Here is an 18,749-nt window from a genome sequence, read left to right as displayed (position 1 = left end):
TTTTTCCTTTCGAAGAGAATACATAGCAATATAGCAGCGTAGGAAAATATCCTCCATATCAAGAGGCAAACTCATTCTGGAAATGATGGGCAGCTTGTAGTTTCCCCAACCTCTTTCCCGGCAGAGCATCAACACCGCCCCCTTCCACCACCCCCACCCCATCTGGTCTGCTTCTCCCCGCCCCCCAGTTGTTGTCGAAGTCTGGGGGTTGGGGCTGGACCCCCTGATTGCGTAAGAGCAAAAAGCGAAGGCGCAATCTGGAGGCTGGGAGATTCAGAGCGCACAGAGTTCGAGGGAAACTTTTATTTTGAAGAGGCCAAGGGAGGGGGGGGCTTCATTTCCTGACAGCTATTTACTTAGAGCAAATGATTAGTTTTAGAAGGATGGACTATAACATTGAATCAATTACAAAAAGCGGTTTTTGAGCCCATTACAGTTGGAGCTAGAGGGAGAGAAACAGAGGAGGGGACTCCAGGAGAGGACTGGAGGCCGTGGACACACTTTTTACTCCATATGTAGGATTTTCATTGCGAATTGACAGAGAAGGAGAAGGTAAGGGAGGAGAAAAAATGATTTTTGCTTCTAAGACAAGTCCCTGATCAGGCCCTCTGGGCTGGAAGTGAAGTAACTTCACTCAAACTTTGGGCGATGAGAAAAAAAAAATTGGAATTGAATTCTAGCAGTGTGTCTAGAGAGTAATTTATTTTGAATAAACTTCACTTGGAGGGAAGATAACCATAGAGTTCGAAAGTCTAGGGATTTTAAAAAAACACATTTTCCAGACCTATTTTTAAAAGCAGTGTTTTTCTAACAACTCTATGGCCTCCCAAAGAAATTGTTCAGGCTTACATTTTTGAGGTTTCTTTTAGGGTTGGGGGTGGTATTCGTGTATACTGGGACCAGCACCAAGTAATGCTGGGAGTGGGGGCAGAGGTGTTTGCCCTCTTCTTGGCAGTGGGTCCTGGAAGGCGACAGGTTTTTAATGAGTATTTTCATTCCTCGCCCGCGGTTTGGCGGGACAGCGCTGCAGCCGGTGGTGTGGAGCGCGGCTGGAGGACCGGGGGAGGTGGGGAGAGAGGAGCATCGAGTGGGGCGCGGAGGGGGTTGCGGGGAGAGGAGGCGTGAAAGGCTCGGCTGGAGACGGCTGGACCTTGGGTGCCCGCCGGGTGCACATGGCGCCGGCCGAGGGCGCGTAATTACTGGACGGCGCTGCGCCGGGTGCGAGCTGGGGCCAGACGCAGCACAACCGTGGCGGCTGCAAGATAAGCAGACGCGGCGCGGACTTGGGGAGCTCCCTAGTGGTTTGTGGGATCAGGGAAGTGCGAGGGAGAGCGGACGCCGGCCCCGCAGTGCGCTCGGGTTGCGCGCCCCAGCGCGGGGGCGACGGCGGCGCGGGCGGGCGGGCAGGCAGGCGGTCTGGAGTAATGACAAACACATTTGGCCTCGAGTAAAGAAGTCATCGTCGCCTCGCATTCCAGCAACTGGGATTTGAGGAATTTCGAACTGCGCTCCAAGGGGCCCTCATTGTGCGCTGTGGTCCCCACCCCCACCCGTCTCGGAGCGCCCCCTTCCTCGGTGAAATCGTTTCTGCAAAGCCCCGGGGCTCTGCTACTGCCCAGTCCCGGCCGCAGGAAGGAAGGAAGGAAGGTCGCCAGAAAAGTGCTGAACTTCTAGGGGAAGTTAAGGACGACTCGAAACGGAGAAACTTGGTTCCCAGGTGAGAAAGCAAGGTGGGAGAGAACCTCCCACACTTCCTCCCTCCAGGCACCCGAGCCCTGGACCCGCCTCGCGTGCCCCTTTCCGCGCGGGGATGCGTGGCACTCGCCGCCTGCGCTCGCCCTGCCTGCTTCATCCTCTCCAGTGCCCCCTTTCTCTATTCCACTCCCTGTGTCGGCCTCCCTGCCCGCTCCCTAGCCGTCTCCTCGCGCCCCTCCTTCCTCCGCCGTCTATCCCCATGGAAATCGGCTTTTACACGTGAGATTAACTTCTCCCGGCAGCGCCAGGGGAGCGGGCGGCGTCCTCTTGGCTCGGAAACTACTGGGATCAGCGGTTCTGTTCGGAAAGGGTCGCGGCCAGCTCTAAGCGAGAGGGAGTGTGGCCCGACCCGAGTGCGGCTGCCCGAGGGGGCCAGGAGCCCCGGCCGCCTGGCCAGGTGTGCGGAGCTGCCAGTGGCCTGGCCTCGCGTCTCTGCTGGGAAGGAATTGCTGGGCTGTCTGTCCGTCCGCTGTCGGTGTCTCCCGCAACCAGAGCGCCGGTCCTGCACTTTGCTCCAGCCCTGGCTAAGACCTCAGGATGTGCAGAAAGAATGCCTGGAAGGACTTGCCACTCACTCCTCCGAGGGTGAGAGGCAAACCTGGGCTGGAGAGGTGGTGTGGATGGCCCTTACCAGGTGCCGACTGCCCCGCGCCAGCCGAGCTGCCTGGAAAAGCCCGGGGCTGGGCAGTGTGGGAAATGGCTTTTTGGCTCCGCAGCCGAATTGCTCAACATTTTGGACCGACTCGCTTCGCCTCTGTCGCTGCCGACCAGAACCAGACAGTCTTTTAGAGCAGAGAGAGCCATCCAGGGCAAACGGGGCACGACAGTCAGCCGCGCAGCTCATCAGACTAACAACTCAGAGCCCAGCGAGACCCCCGGGCGGCTGGAGGGGAGGAAGGGGCGTCCCCGGCGTGCGCACCCCATCCGCTGCCGCGCTGGCTCGGGTTTTTACGTCCACCACACTCCTCCAAACCCCGTCTGACCCGCCCGGACCCTGTTTTGCGTCCCTTTCCTCTTTTCCTTCACCCTCGGCTTCCTTCTTTCCACAATCCTCACGACACAGGGGGCCCTTCCTCCGCTCCCCGACAAGCGAGGGCCCGACAAGCCTCGCTTTGACGATGCCCTGGTCAGTCCCTGCTTGCACAGTCTTGCTTTTGGTTTGACTCAAGTGTAGCTGGGCTCCAGGATTGGAGTCCCGAGAGCGAAGGGGAAGGCAGAAAGAGGAGGTGGGGGGAGGCACCGGGAGGGAGCCCGTAGCTGACCCTCGGCCCTTGCACCAGACTTTAGACAGACCAAGAGGGACCCGAAGCAGAGCCCCGGCTCCTGGCCCCAGGTCCACTTTCCTCCCGGGGCGCGGGCTGGGAGGGGTGTAGGGGGAGGGGCATCGGGCCGGGCTTTCCAGCTGCAAACGCGTCTGGCGCCGAGGCGGGCCCGTTTTGTGCCTCCTGGGGACCGGCCGTGGGCGGCGCGCAGCGCCGAGACGCGTTCTGGGGACGTGGTGGCCAGCGTCTTCCTGCAGATCCCAGCGGGTGGGACTCCCTCTGGCCTCCGGGGAGCTGCGACGGGGTTACATGTTGCTGATGGAAAAGTGGCAATTCTGGGGGAAAAGCTAAAAGCCTGCTCGGTGACCTAAAGGTGCGGCTCTCGGCGTCCCTCGCGTCCAGCCTCGCGGGGTCCGCGCGCAGCATCAGCCGTCGGGGCTAGAGTTGGGGGAGGTCTTGAGGGCGCGCCCCCCGCGTGGGATGTAGGGTCGGGGCAAATTGCTTTTCCCCACCGCGCCCTAGTCCGGGCTCTGCCGGTGCTTGTCTTTTGCTGAAGTGGCTCGGCGGCATTTCCTTTTGTTTTAAACTGAACAGTGAGCCAGGGATCAGTTGGAAATGTAGATTGGAGGGGATAAAGAGGACCTCGGACTTGGGGCGCTTCCTTCCCTGCCTGCCGCAGTTTTCCGCTTCCCCGTGAAAGGGGGGCGAAGGGCGCAGGCAGGCGCTAGTGGGCGCTGGGCAGCCACGGCAGAGGCGAGCGTCGGGCAAGCGGGGGGCACCGGGGATGCGGGGTTCTTAAAGCCGAAGGGGCGCCGTCTCGGCTCGCCCCGGCCTTCTCCGCTAGCAGCTGCCCGCGGCTGTGTCGCTTTCGGGCCCATAGGAGGCGCTGGCGCGCGACTGTAACCCTAAACCCCCCCGGCCCCTCTCCCTCCACCCTGCCCGGCCCCTCTCAGGTCTCAGCTGAAAACAATACAAACGCCGAGCGTCGCGCCTGGGGCGCAGCGGCCGCTGCAGCTCTGAGGCCAGGACCGCGGCGGGCAGGGGCGCGTGAACCCCGGAACGGGCGGTCGTCGCCACCACCGCGGAGGGGACCGAGCCGCCGGGGGCGTGGAGGCGGCGGGAGGGGGAGCGGCCCGCGCCGTGTTCGTGGGGGTGTGGCGGGGCAGGAGGCCGAACGGGGCAGCGCGGAACCTCCCCGGCGGAGGTGGGCGAGCGGCGGTCCCGGCTGCGCTGTCGGGGACCCGGAGGCTGAGCGGCAGGCGGGCGAGCCAGCGAGCGAGCCGGGTAAGATGCGCGGGGCGGCCGCGCCCTCTAGCGGGCTCCCGGGGCGCGGTCCCCTCTCCGGCAGCCTCGGGCGGTCGGCGCCGCTGAGGAGCGCAGCGCAGAGACCCGGGGGCTCAGAGCCACTCACCTGGGTCACCTTCCCCTCTTCGGGAGACCTCGAATAGACGCCTCGCAGGCACTGTGTGGGCCCAAGGGGCGCTGGGTGGGCGAGAGGGGGGCGGAGGTCCCCGGGTTTGGGGATGAGAGAGGGGGTGTCATAACCATTAGATGTGGGAGAAGCGGAGGAGGCGGAGGTTGGAGGGTCCCGGGCGCTGTCGGAGGAGGAGTGGCCGACTTTTGTTTCCAAGCCCCTCGCACGTTCTCCTGCGGCGCAGGCGGCCTCTTGCTGTTTGTTTGTTTACGACCCTGCCTTATTGTGCAACGGGAACAGTCGTTTCCAATCAGCCCGCGGTTCTCGGGCTGCGCAGCCGTCGCGGCCCCCGCCGGGCGGGTTTACGAGGGGTGACAATGGTGTGCGAACAGATTGGGCAGCGCGGCCGGGCAGCGGCGTCGCGGCCCCCACCCGTCGCGGCCCAGGTGGTCTCCCTCCTCCGAGTGGGCGGAAGCTCCGAGAGGGGCAGAACCCTGAGCCCCCCCAGCCTCCTCTTGAGCGGCTTTTCCTGCTGACCTTCTGCGGCCTGGAATGGCAGCGTCGCTTTCCTGGCTCCCGAGGCCCCGCTGCCCCAGCGGATCCGCTCCCAGAGAAGATGGTGATGGTGATGGCGATGGTGTCTGTCCCTCGCCGAATTCTCCTGGGGCCCCGCGGAGAGAGAGTTAAGCATTTTCGGCAGCAGTTTCCCTATTCCTGCTTCCATTCTGCGGGCTTTGAACTGAGGTCACCACGAAGCCTAAAAGTACAATCCAAGAAAGGAAGAGATTGGAAGTTAAGATTTGGGACATAAATTTTTAGCACAGAACTTCTGCGGCGTTGCGTCCCCGCAAACTCTGGGTCCCAGGTCCTCGGGCCAACACTGCCATCTGCTGGTCATACCTGAGAACTGCAACGACCCTCTGCGGGGAATGGGTCGTGGCGTCAGGAAGATGCGGTTTTTCGCCAGCTAGGACCAAGTGACAGATGTTGACTGGTGTTCTTTTCCTATGAAGCTGCGAGAATCATTTATTTTTGTGGACTTTCGTGTAGTCTTTCGCGTTAGTTGTTAATCCTTTGCATTTATGTAATGAGCAAAGCGCTGATCCACCACATCCGATTATTTCTGAGGGTACTTGCATTTCCCTTTATGACTGAAGTCCCAGTGTCAGGGGCTTGGTGATCTGGAACTCAAGTCTACTAAAAGCTGCTGCACCTAAGGTTGTCCCATTAGGAGCCACACCAGTTTGGTGACAATTAAAAGAAGTGTCACTTTAGTCTCCCATGGTTAAATATCTGGTGCGGGGAGAGCAGAAGGGTTTATGAGCTCAGATTGTCCCATAAAATGCTCCCGTGTAAAAATACTCCAGCCCCCACCCATCACTGGAATGTCTAATGGAGCTCAGGGAGCTCAAAATAACAGAACAGGCTCTGGTGGGGTGCAGATCCTGGTAAACACAGCCTCGGTGAAGTTGCCACCAGTGTAGACCAGCATTTGGATCCCCTGGGCTGAAGTTACGAGACTGAGGAGAACATTTGTCACAGGGAAAAAAACAGGATATGTAATTTTCACAGTTAGAATTAACTTAGGAGAGCTGAAATTAACTGACCCTCGGAAATCTGAATCCTGGAGTCATCAGTGGCTTTGGGACTGTGAGAGAGTCTCGTGTGGCCTTTAATCATGCCAGGGTGGGGTGAAATTCAATATTCAGTGGCTGTGCAGCAGGATGCATTGTGCGGTTGGTGATCGGGGAGCTGGCTCTCTGGGTTCATGCGAAGAATGTTGTGCTCTTACATCTGGAAATTGCTCTCGTGTCGCTTGCTCTCTGTTTACTGTCTAGCATGTTGTCTTCGATGATAGAGTCACGATTAATGGCTCTTCACTTCTGTTTGCAGGGACAGAGATGGCAACCTGTTAGTGGCTGCAAACAGATTTGTTTCTCTGTTTATGTGACTGTATCTTGTGGTTCAACTTAAAGTAGTCCTGATAGCTACACCAGGCCGTCACAGAATCCGAGTTCAGATCTGCTTCTCCACTGTGCAAGTGATGCAGAGCAAGTCGAATGGCCTCTGGGGCCTGACTTTCTCAGTAGGTAGAAATTGAAGTAGCCACTCTGAGGTCCCTCTCATCTAAAACATCTTAGGAGGCTGCAGAAAAAAGAGTCTGTATGAAAACCAATAGCTGCAGTTTCTGAAGCACTTGCCATGAAGCTATGTAATGTAGTCTTTACAACATTGCGGTAAGGCAGGCCAGGACGTCAGGCGTTATTGGTCCTGATTTACAGAAGAAGAGACTGAGGTTCAGAGAGGTGGACTTGTCAGATATGAGATCAGAGCCCAGTCCGATGCCATGTTCATCATATCTTTTGAGAGAAGGACAAGAGAATGGGGGACAGAACCACAAGTCACTTGCCTGAGGGTGGACGTGGCAGAGATCTCTTCCCCCTTTGTGTCTCTGACTTGTGGCAATGCTTTCTGAGTTGTGATTATAGAGGAAGTCCAACACAGATTGGCATGAGAGAAATGATGATTTTTTTTTAGAAAGCTTTGGATGAAGTCCATCGTTCCTCCGTGCAAAGTGGTTTGTTCTTGCTGACTCATGAAGTGCCGTGTGTCTCTGAAGTTGTAACCTCAGTGACTTATATTTGCACATCTGACTTTTGGATAAGCTCCAGGATTGGGGTTCCTGATTAACGATGAGCTTTTACTCCTAGAGGAGAAAAGAGCTGGGAAATAGCAAGACGGACTCCTAAGAGTCTCTCTACAGGGCCAGTCGGCAGGGAAGCTTCTCTTCTCTCCCATTGTTTTCCATCACCTCCCTATAGGGCAACACTGCAATTATTCACCAGTAAATTGTCAGAGTTACAGATGAGTAATGACGTGGAACTTCACAAATACGCCTGGATTCCTAGCCAGGGAACCACTCTTATCAGAGAAGGGAGTTTGAAATCTTGAGCAAACACATGCTGATTCTCAGTATTCGCACCATTATCGCTCGCTCTGAGGCCCTGTTTTCATTGCCCACTTTGGATGTCAGTAAATAATCCTTGCTGGCAGCGGGTCCACCATATCTGGATGCACAGAAGGAAATCTGGTGGGGCCCAACCAGGGCAGAAAACACCTCAGAGCCGGCCCTGTAAGAGCAGCGAGCCCCTCTCTCGAGCTTGGGAACGCTTTAGAGACGTTGTGTTGGCAAACCCTGCTGAAGAAATAAGGGATATAAATGTGATAAAACCCCAGCCATCGAGCTGGCTCTGGAGGGTTCCTTTGAAGTTCGCTAAGTGGATTATCGGTGGGAGGCTGATATTTATATGTACAAACACACAGGCCCTTACTGCTAATTGTGGTAAATCAGCCTGGCCAGCCTGGCTCTGGGGCCTGCTGTGCCCGTCACCGCAGCGGTGGGGACACCCTGCATCCCGGGCACATGCCAGGATCTGCAGAAGCCGCCAGCCAGCCAGCCAGCATTGTGCAAAATACATTTGCGTTCACAGCACTGCAATTGTGCTCCTCTCACTATGCTGAGCAGAGAAGGAAAACAGGGCCCCAATTTGCATTAGGAAATAGTTTGGCGGGGTGGGGGTGGGGGGGGACAGGGGAGCACACACACAAGGCTGAAACACTGACCTTCTCTTGAGAGAGACCATATGGTGGATTGGAGAGAGCAATGGCTTTTGCCTCACACAGGCTTCGGGTTAGAATCCTGGCTTAACCACCAGCTGTGTGAATTTGGGTCATTTGCTAAACCTCTCTGAGCCTCAACTGGCATTTCTTAAAATCAAATATGTCACAGTTTTATTATTAATAAACATGGCATACATGTGAAAACTTTGGCTTAGTAAATATTGGTTTCTCATTCCTGTCTTGGAGAAAACAGAATTATCATTGTGTCCTGTCCAACCCACCCCCTGCCTGGTTACCAGCATTCCATCTTACACTCTGCCTTTCTTCCTCCTCCGTTTTCCTGGTAGAATTCATTGAAGCAGAAAGCTGATTTCTGCAAGCAGGGCGCCTTGCCACCTGAAAGCGACATTACGTGATCAGGCTCCACCAGGAACTAGTGGGCTGTTATCTACTGGATCCTCTCCAACCAAAAAAAAAAAGGGAAAAAAATGAGGGCTAAACACAGGCACACATTAAATTCCTCCCTTTTTGTTTTGTTTTTTCGACAGTTTACTCAAGGATCATGTACACACAACTTAGTTTCCAAAGTCAGAGAGGGAACAAATTAAGTCTCACGAACTCATTCCATTGCATGAGTTGGGCCTTTGAACAACTCAGGGATCCAGTACGTCCAGGCCAATGCTTACGTGATTTTTTATGGGTTATCTTAAAGCTTGTGCCCCTGCCTGGGCCCCTCAATGGGGCCTCTTCAATTAAAACTTGGGTGCTGGGCGGCCCCAACACCCATAAGCCGCTTTACAGTTCCTTTTCCTTGACTTCGGTAAGATGAGTTTATCAGTGACCTCAGTGGGCCTTTGCAGAGGGCCGACCAGAATGGCTCTTCAGTGGTTTTTCCACAGGGCAACCTGGGCCCCTCTTTAATTTTTCCCTCCTTTAATTTTCCTTATCCTTCCTTCCTTTCTTCTTGCCCACTGCGTTCCCTGTTTGTGTCTTATGGACATTCAGTTTCGATCTCTCTCTCCCCTTCTCTTCCATTCCCCAGGTTTTGTTGCAGGAAATCAGAGTTGAGAACGTGGTTTCTGCAGGTACCTTTAACCCTAACGTGAAAACGAGTCATCAGTCTGCCATCGAATGGGAGCCTGTGGTCTCCCTTTGGAAACTCAGGAATGGAGTCACACTTTCCTCTCCCCTGTCCTCTCCCTTCTTCACTTTCTCTACCGCTCTTCCTTCCATGCCTGTGCCCTGGGCTTTCCGGCCTTGGCCTCGATTAACCAGATTGTGAATGCAGCAGGTCCTAGGAGAAGGTGGCTGGGAGTCCAGGCCTGAGCCTGGGATGGGCCTACGGACCACAGAGTGACATCCTTTAAGTGACCTTTATCAGTGGGACTTGCAAAAACTTTAGATGTTTGTTGCATGGTGCCAGCCTGGTGGTGTAGTGGTTGAGTTCGCATACTTCGGCAGCCCAGGGTTTGTAGGTTCAGATCCCGAGAGTGGACCTAGCACTGCTCTCAATTCAAGCTGTGGTGGCATCCCACATAAAATAGAGGAAGCTTGGCATGGCTGTTAGCTCAGCAACAGTCTTCTGTAAGCAAAAAGAGGAGGATTGGCAACAGATGTTAGCTCAGGGCCAATCTTCCTCACCAAAAAAAAAAGATATTTGTTGTAGCCAAGCATCTTTTCCAAAGGTTGTAGAAGATGTGACCTTCATGTACTTTCTGTAGCAAGACGCGAAGCAAATGACAACACATTTTGAGCAAAAACAGCTCAAGTTTGGAAGTTGAGTAAATACATATGTTTATTTGTTTTTCACATTCTTAATTTAAATGGTTTAAAAGGAACAATCCTTCTGTACTCTTGGACACATTCCAGGACAATAAAGTGAGACTTTGGAATTTGCAAGCTGCATGCAATCAAAAAGGGTTTCAGCTTCAGATGGCTCCTGTCATGATCTGGGGGGCTATTCAGGGCATCTGATTCTTTCTTCTTAGGCATCTTACTGTTTTAACTATGAATCTTAAACTAGGATTTTTTTTTTTTTTTTGAAGTTCATAGCTAAAGATTTTTTTTTAAATTGAGTTCATAATAGTTTACATCAATGTGAAATTTCACTTGTACATTATTTCTTGTCTCTCACCGCATAGGTGCTCCCTTCGCCTCCTGTGCCCATGCCCCACTCCCCCTCCCCTGGTAACCACTGAACTGTTTTCTTTGTCCATGTGTTTGTTAAACCTGTATGTTTTGGACTACAGTGATGCTATCAACATTCCCATAGTGCAAGCACACAGAGGACTAGGCTCCCAGGTGTTTTACTGGCTAACACTGTTTCTTTTTGACTTTTGACTTTTGCAGTTTTCCAGAACTATGGGGACTTGCCATCGGGCACTCCTGGTCTTAGGCTGGCTCCTCACAGGTATGGGTCCCAGTCCTGTCTGAACTTGTTGTCCTGGGGGAAGCCTGATCCTCTAAGTTCTGTGTTCGGGGGGCATATACTGCATATACCATCCAAAAGAGTGAAGAGAAGTAGACAATTATAGGCTATTATCTAAAGTGACCACAATCCTTCAGTTCCCTTTGCACTAATTCCATTTCAAAAAGAATGCTTTCTAGGGGCCAGCCCCATGGCCAAGTAGTTAAGTCCGTGCGCTCCGCTGCGGCGGCCCAGTGTTTCGCTGGTTCAGATCCTGGGTGCGGACATGGCACAGCTCATCAAGCCATGCTGAGGCGGCCCTCCCCATGCCACAACTGGAAGGACCCACAGAGAAGAATATACAACCATGTACCGGGGGGGCTTTGGGGAGAAAAAGAAAAAAAAAAAAAAAGAATGCTTTCCAGTGGCAGTTTTAGTAGATACATAATCCTGGCGTTGGAATGTTGTTCGAAATAATAGTCTAAATTCACCCACTACCCTCTTCCGCTGTCTAGGACTTGGGTTTCCAGTAGAGGTGGGTCAGAGAAATTCAAGAATGTCCAAAGGAAATAAATCATGGAGAATTCTTTTCTAGGAACTCATACCTGTCTTGTCATACCTGTCTTAAATGGAAGATGCTTAAATTGCTGAAAAATCTGAGAGCCACCTGTTCCCTTGGAATCTGACTGGTAGAATGTTTGACTCCTGGGGGAATATTACTCTCTCTCTTCTACCAGGCGGAGGCCACTGGGGCCATTTGTTGAGCTACTTACTGGGCATTGCAGACGTTACCATGAAACCAATGTTTTTCTAGTCTGAGGAGTTAACTTAAGCCTGTTAGTGTCTGCAGGTCTTATCCACATGGCTACGGTAGAATTGAGCGAGGTCAGTGATTTAGTAGTTCTAAACCCCGCTAAATATACCCCATCTACAAGATGATCGTGGCCCAGATGCGCTCACAACTTGTATCTTAACACGCTGCAGGAAGCACAGTGGGCACACGCTGAAGTCGGGTGGGATTCCCACATTGGGCTCCGGGGGAGATTAGAAACCGTAAATGAATAATTAATGAAGTCCCGATATCTGTTCTGTCGGTTTTACAGGCAGGGGAAGCCACACTGCAATTTTCGGTTCTAAGATGAACTTTCAGGTTTCCACTCTAGGGTTTTAGTTATTCTTACTTTTGAATGAAAATCCACAGCGTGCAGCTTGGGTTTCTGGAAGTCATTAGAGAGAAGGCATGCCAGGGCGTCGTAAGAAAGGGAAGATGTGTAATTCCTGAGCACAAATCTGCTTTGTGCTTTGTTCGGTCTGCCTCTCTGCCCCTGTTCTCAGCCCATTTCTAGCTGAGGGAGATCTCTGGAGGGAATGTGGACAGTAAAGAAGCCATGTGGACTTGAGCTTATGCTGTCTTGGGATATTTTATGGTCACCCATAAGAGTCTAAAATCTGGAATTGGAATTAAACGCCCTCCATCCATTTGAACGTTTGGAGGGGTGGCTCTCGGGGGCTTGGGCGGGGGGTGCTGTTGAGGCCTCTGGAGCCTTTGCTGCCCTCAGCAGATGCGGTGGCTGTTATAATGGGGGGCCTTTCATGGGCTTCCAGGCTAACGGATTTTTGCGTAGAAATGGCCATTGTTCGTATAAGCTGCTGCTGTCGCTTCCCTCAGTTCTCTGGGTGAGCCCGTCCCTTCTGGCGGCATCCTATTCAGAGTGTGTTTCCTTTTACAGGGCCCAGCCTAAGCTTCTGCCAGCTTTCATTACCCTCCATCCTCCCAAATGAAGATGAAAAGGTTGTGCAGCTGAACTCATCCTTTTCTCTGAGATGCTTTGGGGAGAGCGAAGTGAGCTGGCAGTACCCCATGTCTGAAGAAGAGAACCCTAACGTGGAAATCAGAAATGAGGAAAACAACAGTGGCCTTTTTGTGACGGTGCTGGAAGTGGTCAGTGCCTCAGCAGCCCACACGGGATTGTACACTTGCTATTACAACCACACGCAGACAGAAGAAAGCGAGATCGAAGGCAGGCGCATTTACATCTATGTGCCAGGTGAGCTGGCGACATCCCCTGGACCAAGCTCCTTGTTGTCCTGTCTCTGCTGTTAACTGTGTTAAAGTTTTTTAAAGATATAAAAATAATAAATACTTATTGGAGAAAAATCTGAAAAATTCAGCAGAAGACACAAAATTAATTCCAGATCATTTATATTGTCATTATCAAGAAATTCAGTATCAACATTTTGGGACTGTATTAAGTTTTGAAAATCATTTTTATTATGGCATGTCTTTTATTGGCATTGTGCAAAAAATCTGAAATGCGCTAATTTCTGTTCAGTTCAGTCAAGTTCAACAAATACTTCCTGTGCATTTACTGTGTGTCAGGCACTGCTAAGTGGTGGGGACATAAAAATTTATTAGGTAGGCCCTCTCTTGGAGTTGCTTATAGTTCATTATAATGGCTTCTAAATAACCATGCTGTTTTTCAGAGTTCGATAAGACATATATTTACTCCTGATGAATTGGAAGGGATTTTTTTGTTTTGTTTTAATTAAAAGTTGGGGGAAGTCCCATACTAATGATGTTGTCTCCTTTCTTCTGGGAAGCAGATGCCAAGATAGGAGTAAGATGGGGTTAGACGTGCAAGGGTTTTATTAGGGGAGAGGCTTAGGAGAGAAAACGGGAGGGACCCAGCAGAGGCTGGGAGACCCATCTGAATGCGTGGTATGTATGATCATGAGTGAAGGAGAGCGGGAAGGAGAGCTGGCAGATGAGGCCTAGAGCTCTGTGTAAAGAAGGTCTGGGAATCATCCAGCCTAAGGAGCCCCCGTTCCCCACTGTCAGTGGCTGGAAGCATCCCTGGAGGGCGTGGCCTTGGGTTGCGATGGATTTCAGAGCCGCCCCTGGAGTTGGAGGGATGTGTGGTGTTTCTCATAGCAGCCACCCTGGCTGACTAGGCGTAGTCCTCACCTTGGGATGCATATGGTCTACCGCCCACCTCACATTCCCTGTGTGCTCTTTTGTAATGATCTGTCTCTGTCTCTGTACCTGTATCTCTATCTGTATCTGTATATATTGGCTTCTACCAGGGACAGTTGTTAAAAGAAGGCCCATGATGTTATTTAAACATTGCATAGACAGTGCATGGTGGTGGGGAAGACTTGCATTTTGAAGGAAGCCCTGGCTGATGTGTTATGGATTTCAGACTCTCTATTTTAACCTGAAATGAACTCGCAGCTTTATTTGCTGGAAGCTTTGCTAACAGAGTTCAAGAATTTGGAACTTGAAACACAAATTCAAGTAATGACAATTTTAGTATGTGGATAGATGAATTAAAGCGAGCTACAGCTAGAGGACTTGGTTTAAAACAAATAAACATATACAAACCATTCACAACTGTCTCCATGCTTGTTGTCTTGGCAGAGATGGAGGAAGGGGATTTCTGAAGTGGGTCTTCCTGCCTCTCCGCCTTTTCTTTTCAAGCTCTTCTCATTGGGTCCTCGTCTTGCTAGACCCTCCTTGCTTTCATGACACTGATCTAGATGAACCTTTCTTCCTAAGAATAAAGAATTTTTTTTCAAAAGGGTAGATATTTAGAATGTCACCTCAACTTCATTCACACATCAATGTCCCCCTGCTGTGAAGAGAATGGTAGGAACGTGGGTTTGTTGAGGTGCATGAGTCTTGGAGTTTGGATCCTCCGAAGATTGTCGGAAAATTCTTGTTCCTCCCTCCCCCCAGCACAGACACCATCCGAGCAGGCCCTGCAGTGTTGTCACACAGTCCGTCTTTCTATTTGCAAGAATGGAGAGGGAGGGGCCCTTTCTGAAACTGACGCTTAAGACTGTCAGTATTTCTTACCAGAGTAGCTTAAGGAGCTGGTTTTCTTTTGAAAAGGAAATTCTCAGAAAATTATAAATTTTATTTATTACTTGAGAGATTATTTTTCAGTAGCTAGGTTTCTGTACTACTTTTCAATAACACTGACTATAGGCCATAGGAATTTTAGAAAGAAGTATTTCATAATTTAAACATTATGAATTTTTCTCTCTTTTTGAACAGAGTTGCTTATTTTATTGGCCATTTTTTGTTTTTAATAGTTGTTTAAATGTTGATTTCAGTTCCTGGCTAATATTTATATTTATCATCAGTATTTTTTATTAGGGTGCAGGCAATTTGGTATTGTTCATACTTTAAATTACCTTCCAGCTGTGATAATGACTAATGTCAGTGGGGTGATGCCGCTGGATACATGTGTGAAGGTAAAATTCATACCTAATGTGATCAGTGACAGTGGGCTAATTTTTCTGCATATATTCGTAGAGGTGAAATTAATGCCTCATATGTTTTTCTTTCTCTTTTAAACCACAGACCCTGATGTGGCCTTCGTACCTCTAGGAATGACAGACTATTTAGTCATCGTGGAGGATGATGATTCTGCCATCATCCCTTGTCGCACGACTGATCCTGAGACTCCAGTGACCTTACTCAGCAGTGACGGGGTGGTACTCGCCTCCTACGACAGCAGACAGGGCTTTAACGGAACCTTCAGCGTCGGGCCCTACATCTGCGAGGCCACCGTCAAAGGGAAGAAGTTTCGGACCATCCCATTTAATGTTTATGCTTTAAAAGGTACTTGCACCCTTTCCCTCCTTCTTTAAATAAGAGTTACAAGCAAAGTAATCAGATGCAGGTAGGATTTTTTTTTTAATCGTAGTCCCTGGTGATGGAGACCCTGAACCTTTGGGGATTCCAGACCCCACCTGTACCATGCACTGTTGGGCTGCCCTCTGTGGCAACAGTAATACGAGGCTTAGCATGACGAAAGGCAAACGCTTTCTCACCCCTGTAAGATTTCGTGTTTCATCAGTTGACTTCAAAATACTGTAAGGAATTCTTTTCTTGCATAAGCCTCTTATTGTTTTACTCACATTCCTGACTACAGAGGCCCTAAAAACAAACACACACCTGTGGAGGTTGGACGCCTTGTTTAACTTCAGTAACTTAAGAAAACTGATTTCGATTTTAAGAAAAGCTTGTAGTTGTAGACTTCTTCCCTTTGATGTGAGCGGTTAATGTGAATGAGAAAATATAATCTGTGTTTAGGTCAGCAGATTTTTTGAACAGTTCCATGAAGGTATGGCAGCAGCCGAGTATGCCCTTAACTCTCATTAAGGATTTCTTTATGCCAGGCACTGTGCTAGGTTCTAGAAAAGTGCTGAGAATAACTGGGGAGCAGAGTGGGAGAGAAGAGGAGAATAAATGACGGGGGAGGAGCAGAGTACCTGGAGGAGTGCTGGTCTCGAAAGGTTCGTTGATTAAATGAACAAATATGTCGGTAAGGTGATTGCGAACGAAGATAGCCATAATCAACCCAAATACTCAGGAGTGTGGTGTTCTGTTTAATTGGAATTTATTTTTACTGTTATTATTTTTGTGTGTGTGTTTGTTATCTTGTATTGTAACTAAATGCCAAATTATGTATGCCAACACAAAATCAAGGCTTCTGAGATTTTCAAAATTTGATCTTGATCAAAGTGGTTTGCAAATTATTTTTCAGTAGTTTTCTTAAAAAAAAAACAAAAACAAAAAGCTGAACCTGTAAGATCCTAACTATACTATGGATATTTAGGTCCTTGTGTTTGTTCTTTTCTTAATAGCAACATCAGAACTTGATCTAGAGATGGAAGCTCTTAAGACTGTGTATAAGTCGGGGGAAACGATTGTGGTCACCTGTGCCGTCTTTAACAACGAGGTGGTTGACCTTCAGTGGACTTACCCTGGAGAAGTGGTAGGTACCCTCAAGTCTCCTTGTGGCATGGAGTGGAGCACAGCAGGGTTCAAAAGACCAGCCACCGATGGGCGCATCACCGAGCTTCCCATCTCTACAAGAAGCACATTTGACTAGATGACTTTATGGCCCTTTGAGCAGTGGGAGAGTTTGCGGTGACAAAAGCTGGACCAGGACCTTCAGAATGCATGAACATTGTATACTGAGCCTTCTTTTTCATAAGTCAGAAAGAAATAGGAAGGGTCTATGGCCACAAGATAACAACAAAAAAAATTAGAAAACCAAAAAACTAATGGGTTTTAAAATTTTCTAATTGCTGAGAGTCATTAGTTCTCATTCTTTTGGCTCCCATGCCTTTGGGTTTTGAGGCATTTGATAATGTTGATTGCCTGCCCCCCTTCCATTTCTGCTTCGTTGTCACCCAGGACACTTCTGCCTCCTCCCTGCCTGGTCTTTCTTTGCATGGCTCACGTTCAGTGAATCATTCAGCAAAGACTGAGTGATGTTTGCTAAATCCCAAGCACTCTGCTAGATGCTGGCCCGTGCACAGAAGGAGGAAGAAGATGGGAGGAGTGGAGATGGAATTGGGGAAAGGGGGCCACATGGCATCTCTGGTCACTGGGGATTTACACTGGGGATTTCTCATTCATTCTGATGCATTATGGTAGGTATATAAGAGAACCAAGTGTGAAAGGCTGTGGTGGACCAATGCAGAAGTGATTCACGATGCTTAATACAGCAGCCTCAGGGGGAACAAAAACCATATATATATATTTTTCTCTTCACTCCTGATTTGTAAATAACAGCTCCCTGCTCTTTTTGGCATTTGATGGCTTTTCTTCTTTTATCTGTTTCTCTCCCACATACTTTTGCTGCCTCTTTCTTTCTCTCTGGGGCATCTAATTGGAAGTTGGGCATTTTCAAATATTGCCTCATGAGCCTCATTCATAGTCCAATATATGTACGTTTCCCTGAAATATGAAGCTATTTGATTTTTTTGTTTATACTCGATTGCTTTTAATCCTTAAAACATAAACATTTCTTTTTACTTATTTATTTATTTTTTCCTTTGCTGAGGAAGATTCGCCCTGAGCTAATATCTGCTGCCAATCTTCCTCGTTTTGTATGTGAGCTGCTGCCATAGCATGGCCACCGACAGACGAGTGGTGTAGGTCTGCACCCGGAAACTGAACCCGGGCCGCTGGAGTGGAGTGTGCTGAACTTAACCACTAGGCCACTGGGGCTGGTCCTTCATTCACTGAAGATCAATTTTTTTACCCCCAAACCAAAGTACATGCTATTTGGCCCAAAAGTCTATAATCAAAGGATCATTTTATATAACGCATTTTTTTGTCTAATAATAAAAGTAATGCAGGTTTATTGTTGTAACTTTATAAAGTTTAGAGAAACAGAGGAAAAGCCATTTCCCAGAGCATCACTGTTAATATTTTAGAGAGATAAATCCTTTAAATACTTTGTATACATAGATAAATGTAATAATTAATAGGTATCATACTGTAAATAGTACTTTGTTATATCCTTTTTCCTTTGGCAGTATTGCACAACCCCTTTACTATGTTATTAAACATCCTTTTAAAACATATTCTAAGGAACTGGCTTAAAAAAATTTTTTTTTTATTAGACTTTGTTTTTTAGAGCAGTTTCAGGTTCACAGCAGAATTGAGCGGAAGGTACAGGGATTTCCTGTTAGCCCCTGCCCTCCTGCATGGACAGCCTCCCCCATTAGCAACATCCCCACAGGTGGTACGTTTGTCGCCATCGAGGAACCTGGAGTGGTTCATCGTCGTCACCCACAGTCCATAGTTTAACGAGGGTCACTCTTCAGAGCCAGCTTTTTAAAGTCGCTTTTCCTCCCTTCTGCTGTAGAAAGGCAAAGGCATCACAATGCTGGAGGAAATCAAGGTCCCGTCCATCAAATTGGTGTACACCCTGAGCGTCCCCGAGGCCACGGTGAAAGACAGTGGAGATTACGAATGTGCTGCCCGCCAGGCCACCAGGGAGGTCAAAGAAATGAAGAAAGTCACCATTTCTGTCCATGGTACAGTCTGCTTTCTGAAATGTCAGTTGTCTGTACTGCTCGGGATCCGCTGTGCGGGAATCATTATTTAATGGAAACTCTTCCCTGTGCAGAGAAAGGCTTCATTGAAATCAAACCCAACTTCAGCCGGCTGGAAGCCGTTGACCTGCATGAGGTCAAACATTTTGTGGTGGATGTGCAGGCCTACCCGCCTCCTAGGATATCCTGGCTGAAGGACAACCTGACTCTGATCGAAAATCTCACTGAGATCACCACTGACATAGAAAAGATCCAGGAAATAAGGTAAAGAAACAGCGTTCCCTAGTCTGCTTTTTCTTTTTATTGTTTATCCCTAGATAGACTATGGTTCATGTGTGTCTTACATCCCAACCCAAGAGTCAGTCTAGAAAACTGAGCATCTGAGAAAGGAGATACTTCAAATCAAGCACCTTTCATGATAACATTG

The 18,749-nt window shown here is 49.5% G+C and overlaps 1 protein-coding gene across 5 annotated transcripts in view; it reads left to right on the top strand.

Moving 5' to 3' along the window:
• Window positions 1–254: 254 nt before the first annotated feature.
• The window catches only part of PDGFRA (platelet derived growth factor receptor alpha), a 44,256-nt gene continuing 25,761 nt past the window's right edge, over window positions 255–18,749 (top strand). Inside the window, exons 1-8 of one of the 5 annotated variants that reach the window (XM_005608767.4) lie at window positions 338–552; window positions 1,479–1,717; window positions 10,402–10,462; window positions 12,190–12,507; window positions 14,826–15,086; window positions 16,115–16,245; window positions 18,133–18,304; window positions 18,397–18,586. In XM_005608767.4, coding sequence (XP_005608824.2) covers window positions 10,414–10,462; window positions 12,190–12,507; window positions 14,826–15,086; window positions 16,115–16,245; window positions 18,133–18,304; window positions 18,397–18,586 — 1,121 coding nt within the window. In that variant the 5' untranslated portion in view covers window positions 338–552; window positions 1,479–1,717; window positions 10,402–10,413. Of the gene's footprint in view, window positions 553–1,453; window positions 1,718–3,179; window positions 3,391–4,169; window positions 4,302–10,401; window positions 10,463–12,189; window positions 12,508–14,825; window positions 15,087–16,114; window positions 16,246–18,132; window positions 18,305–18,396; window positions 18,587–18,749 lie in introns of those variants that run through there. The other 4 variants (XM_070262463.1, XM_001492277.6, XM_005608768.4 and 1 more) reach the window with 4 other exon arrangements.

This window comes from Equus caballus, chromosome 3, assembly GCF_041296265.1.
Source record: "Equus caballus isolate H_3958 breed thoroughbred chromosome 3, TB-T2T, whole genome shotgun sequence".
In the NCBI taxonomy this organism is placed as follows: domain Eukaryota; kingdom Metazoa; phylum Chordata; class Mammalia; order Perissodactyla; family Equidae; genus Equus; species Equus caballus.
The sequence above is the reverse complement of the archived record's forward strand: the minus strand, read 5'-3'. Positions and strand labels throughout refer to the sequence as shown.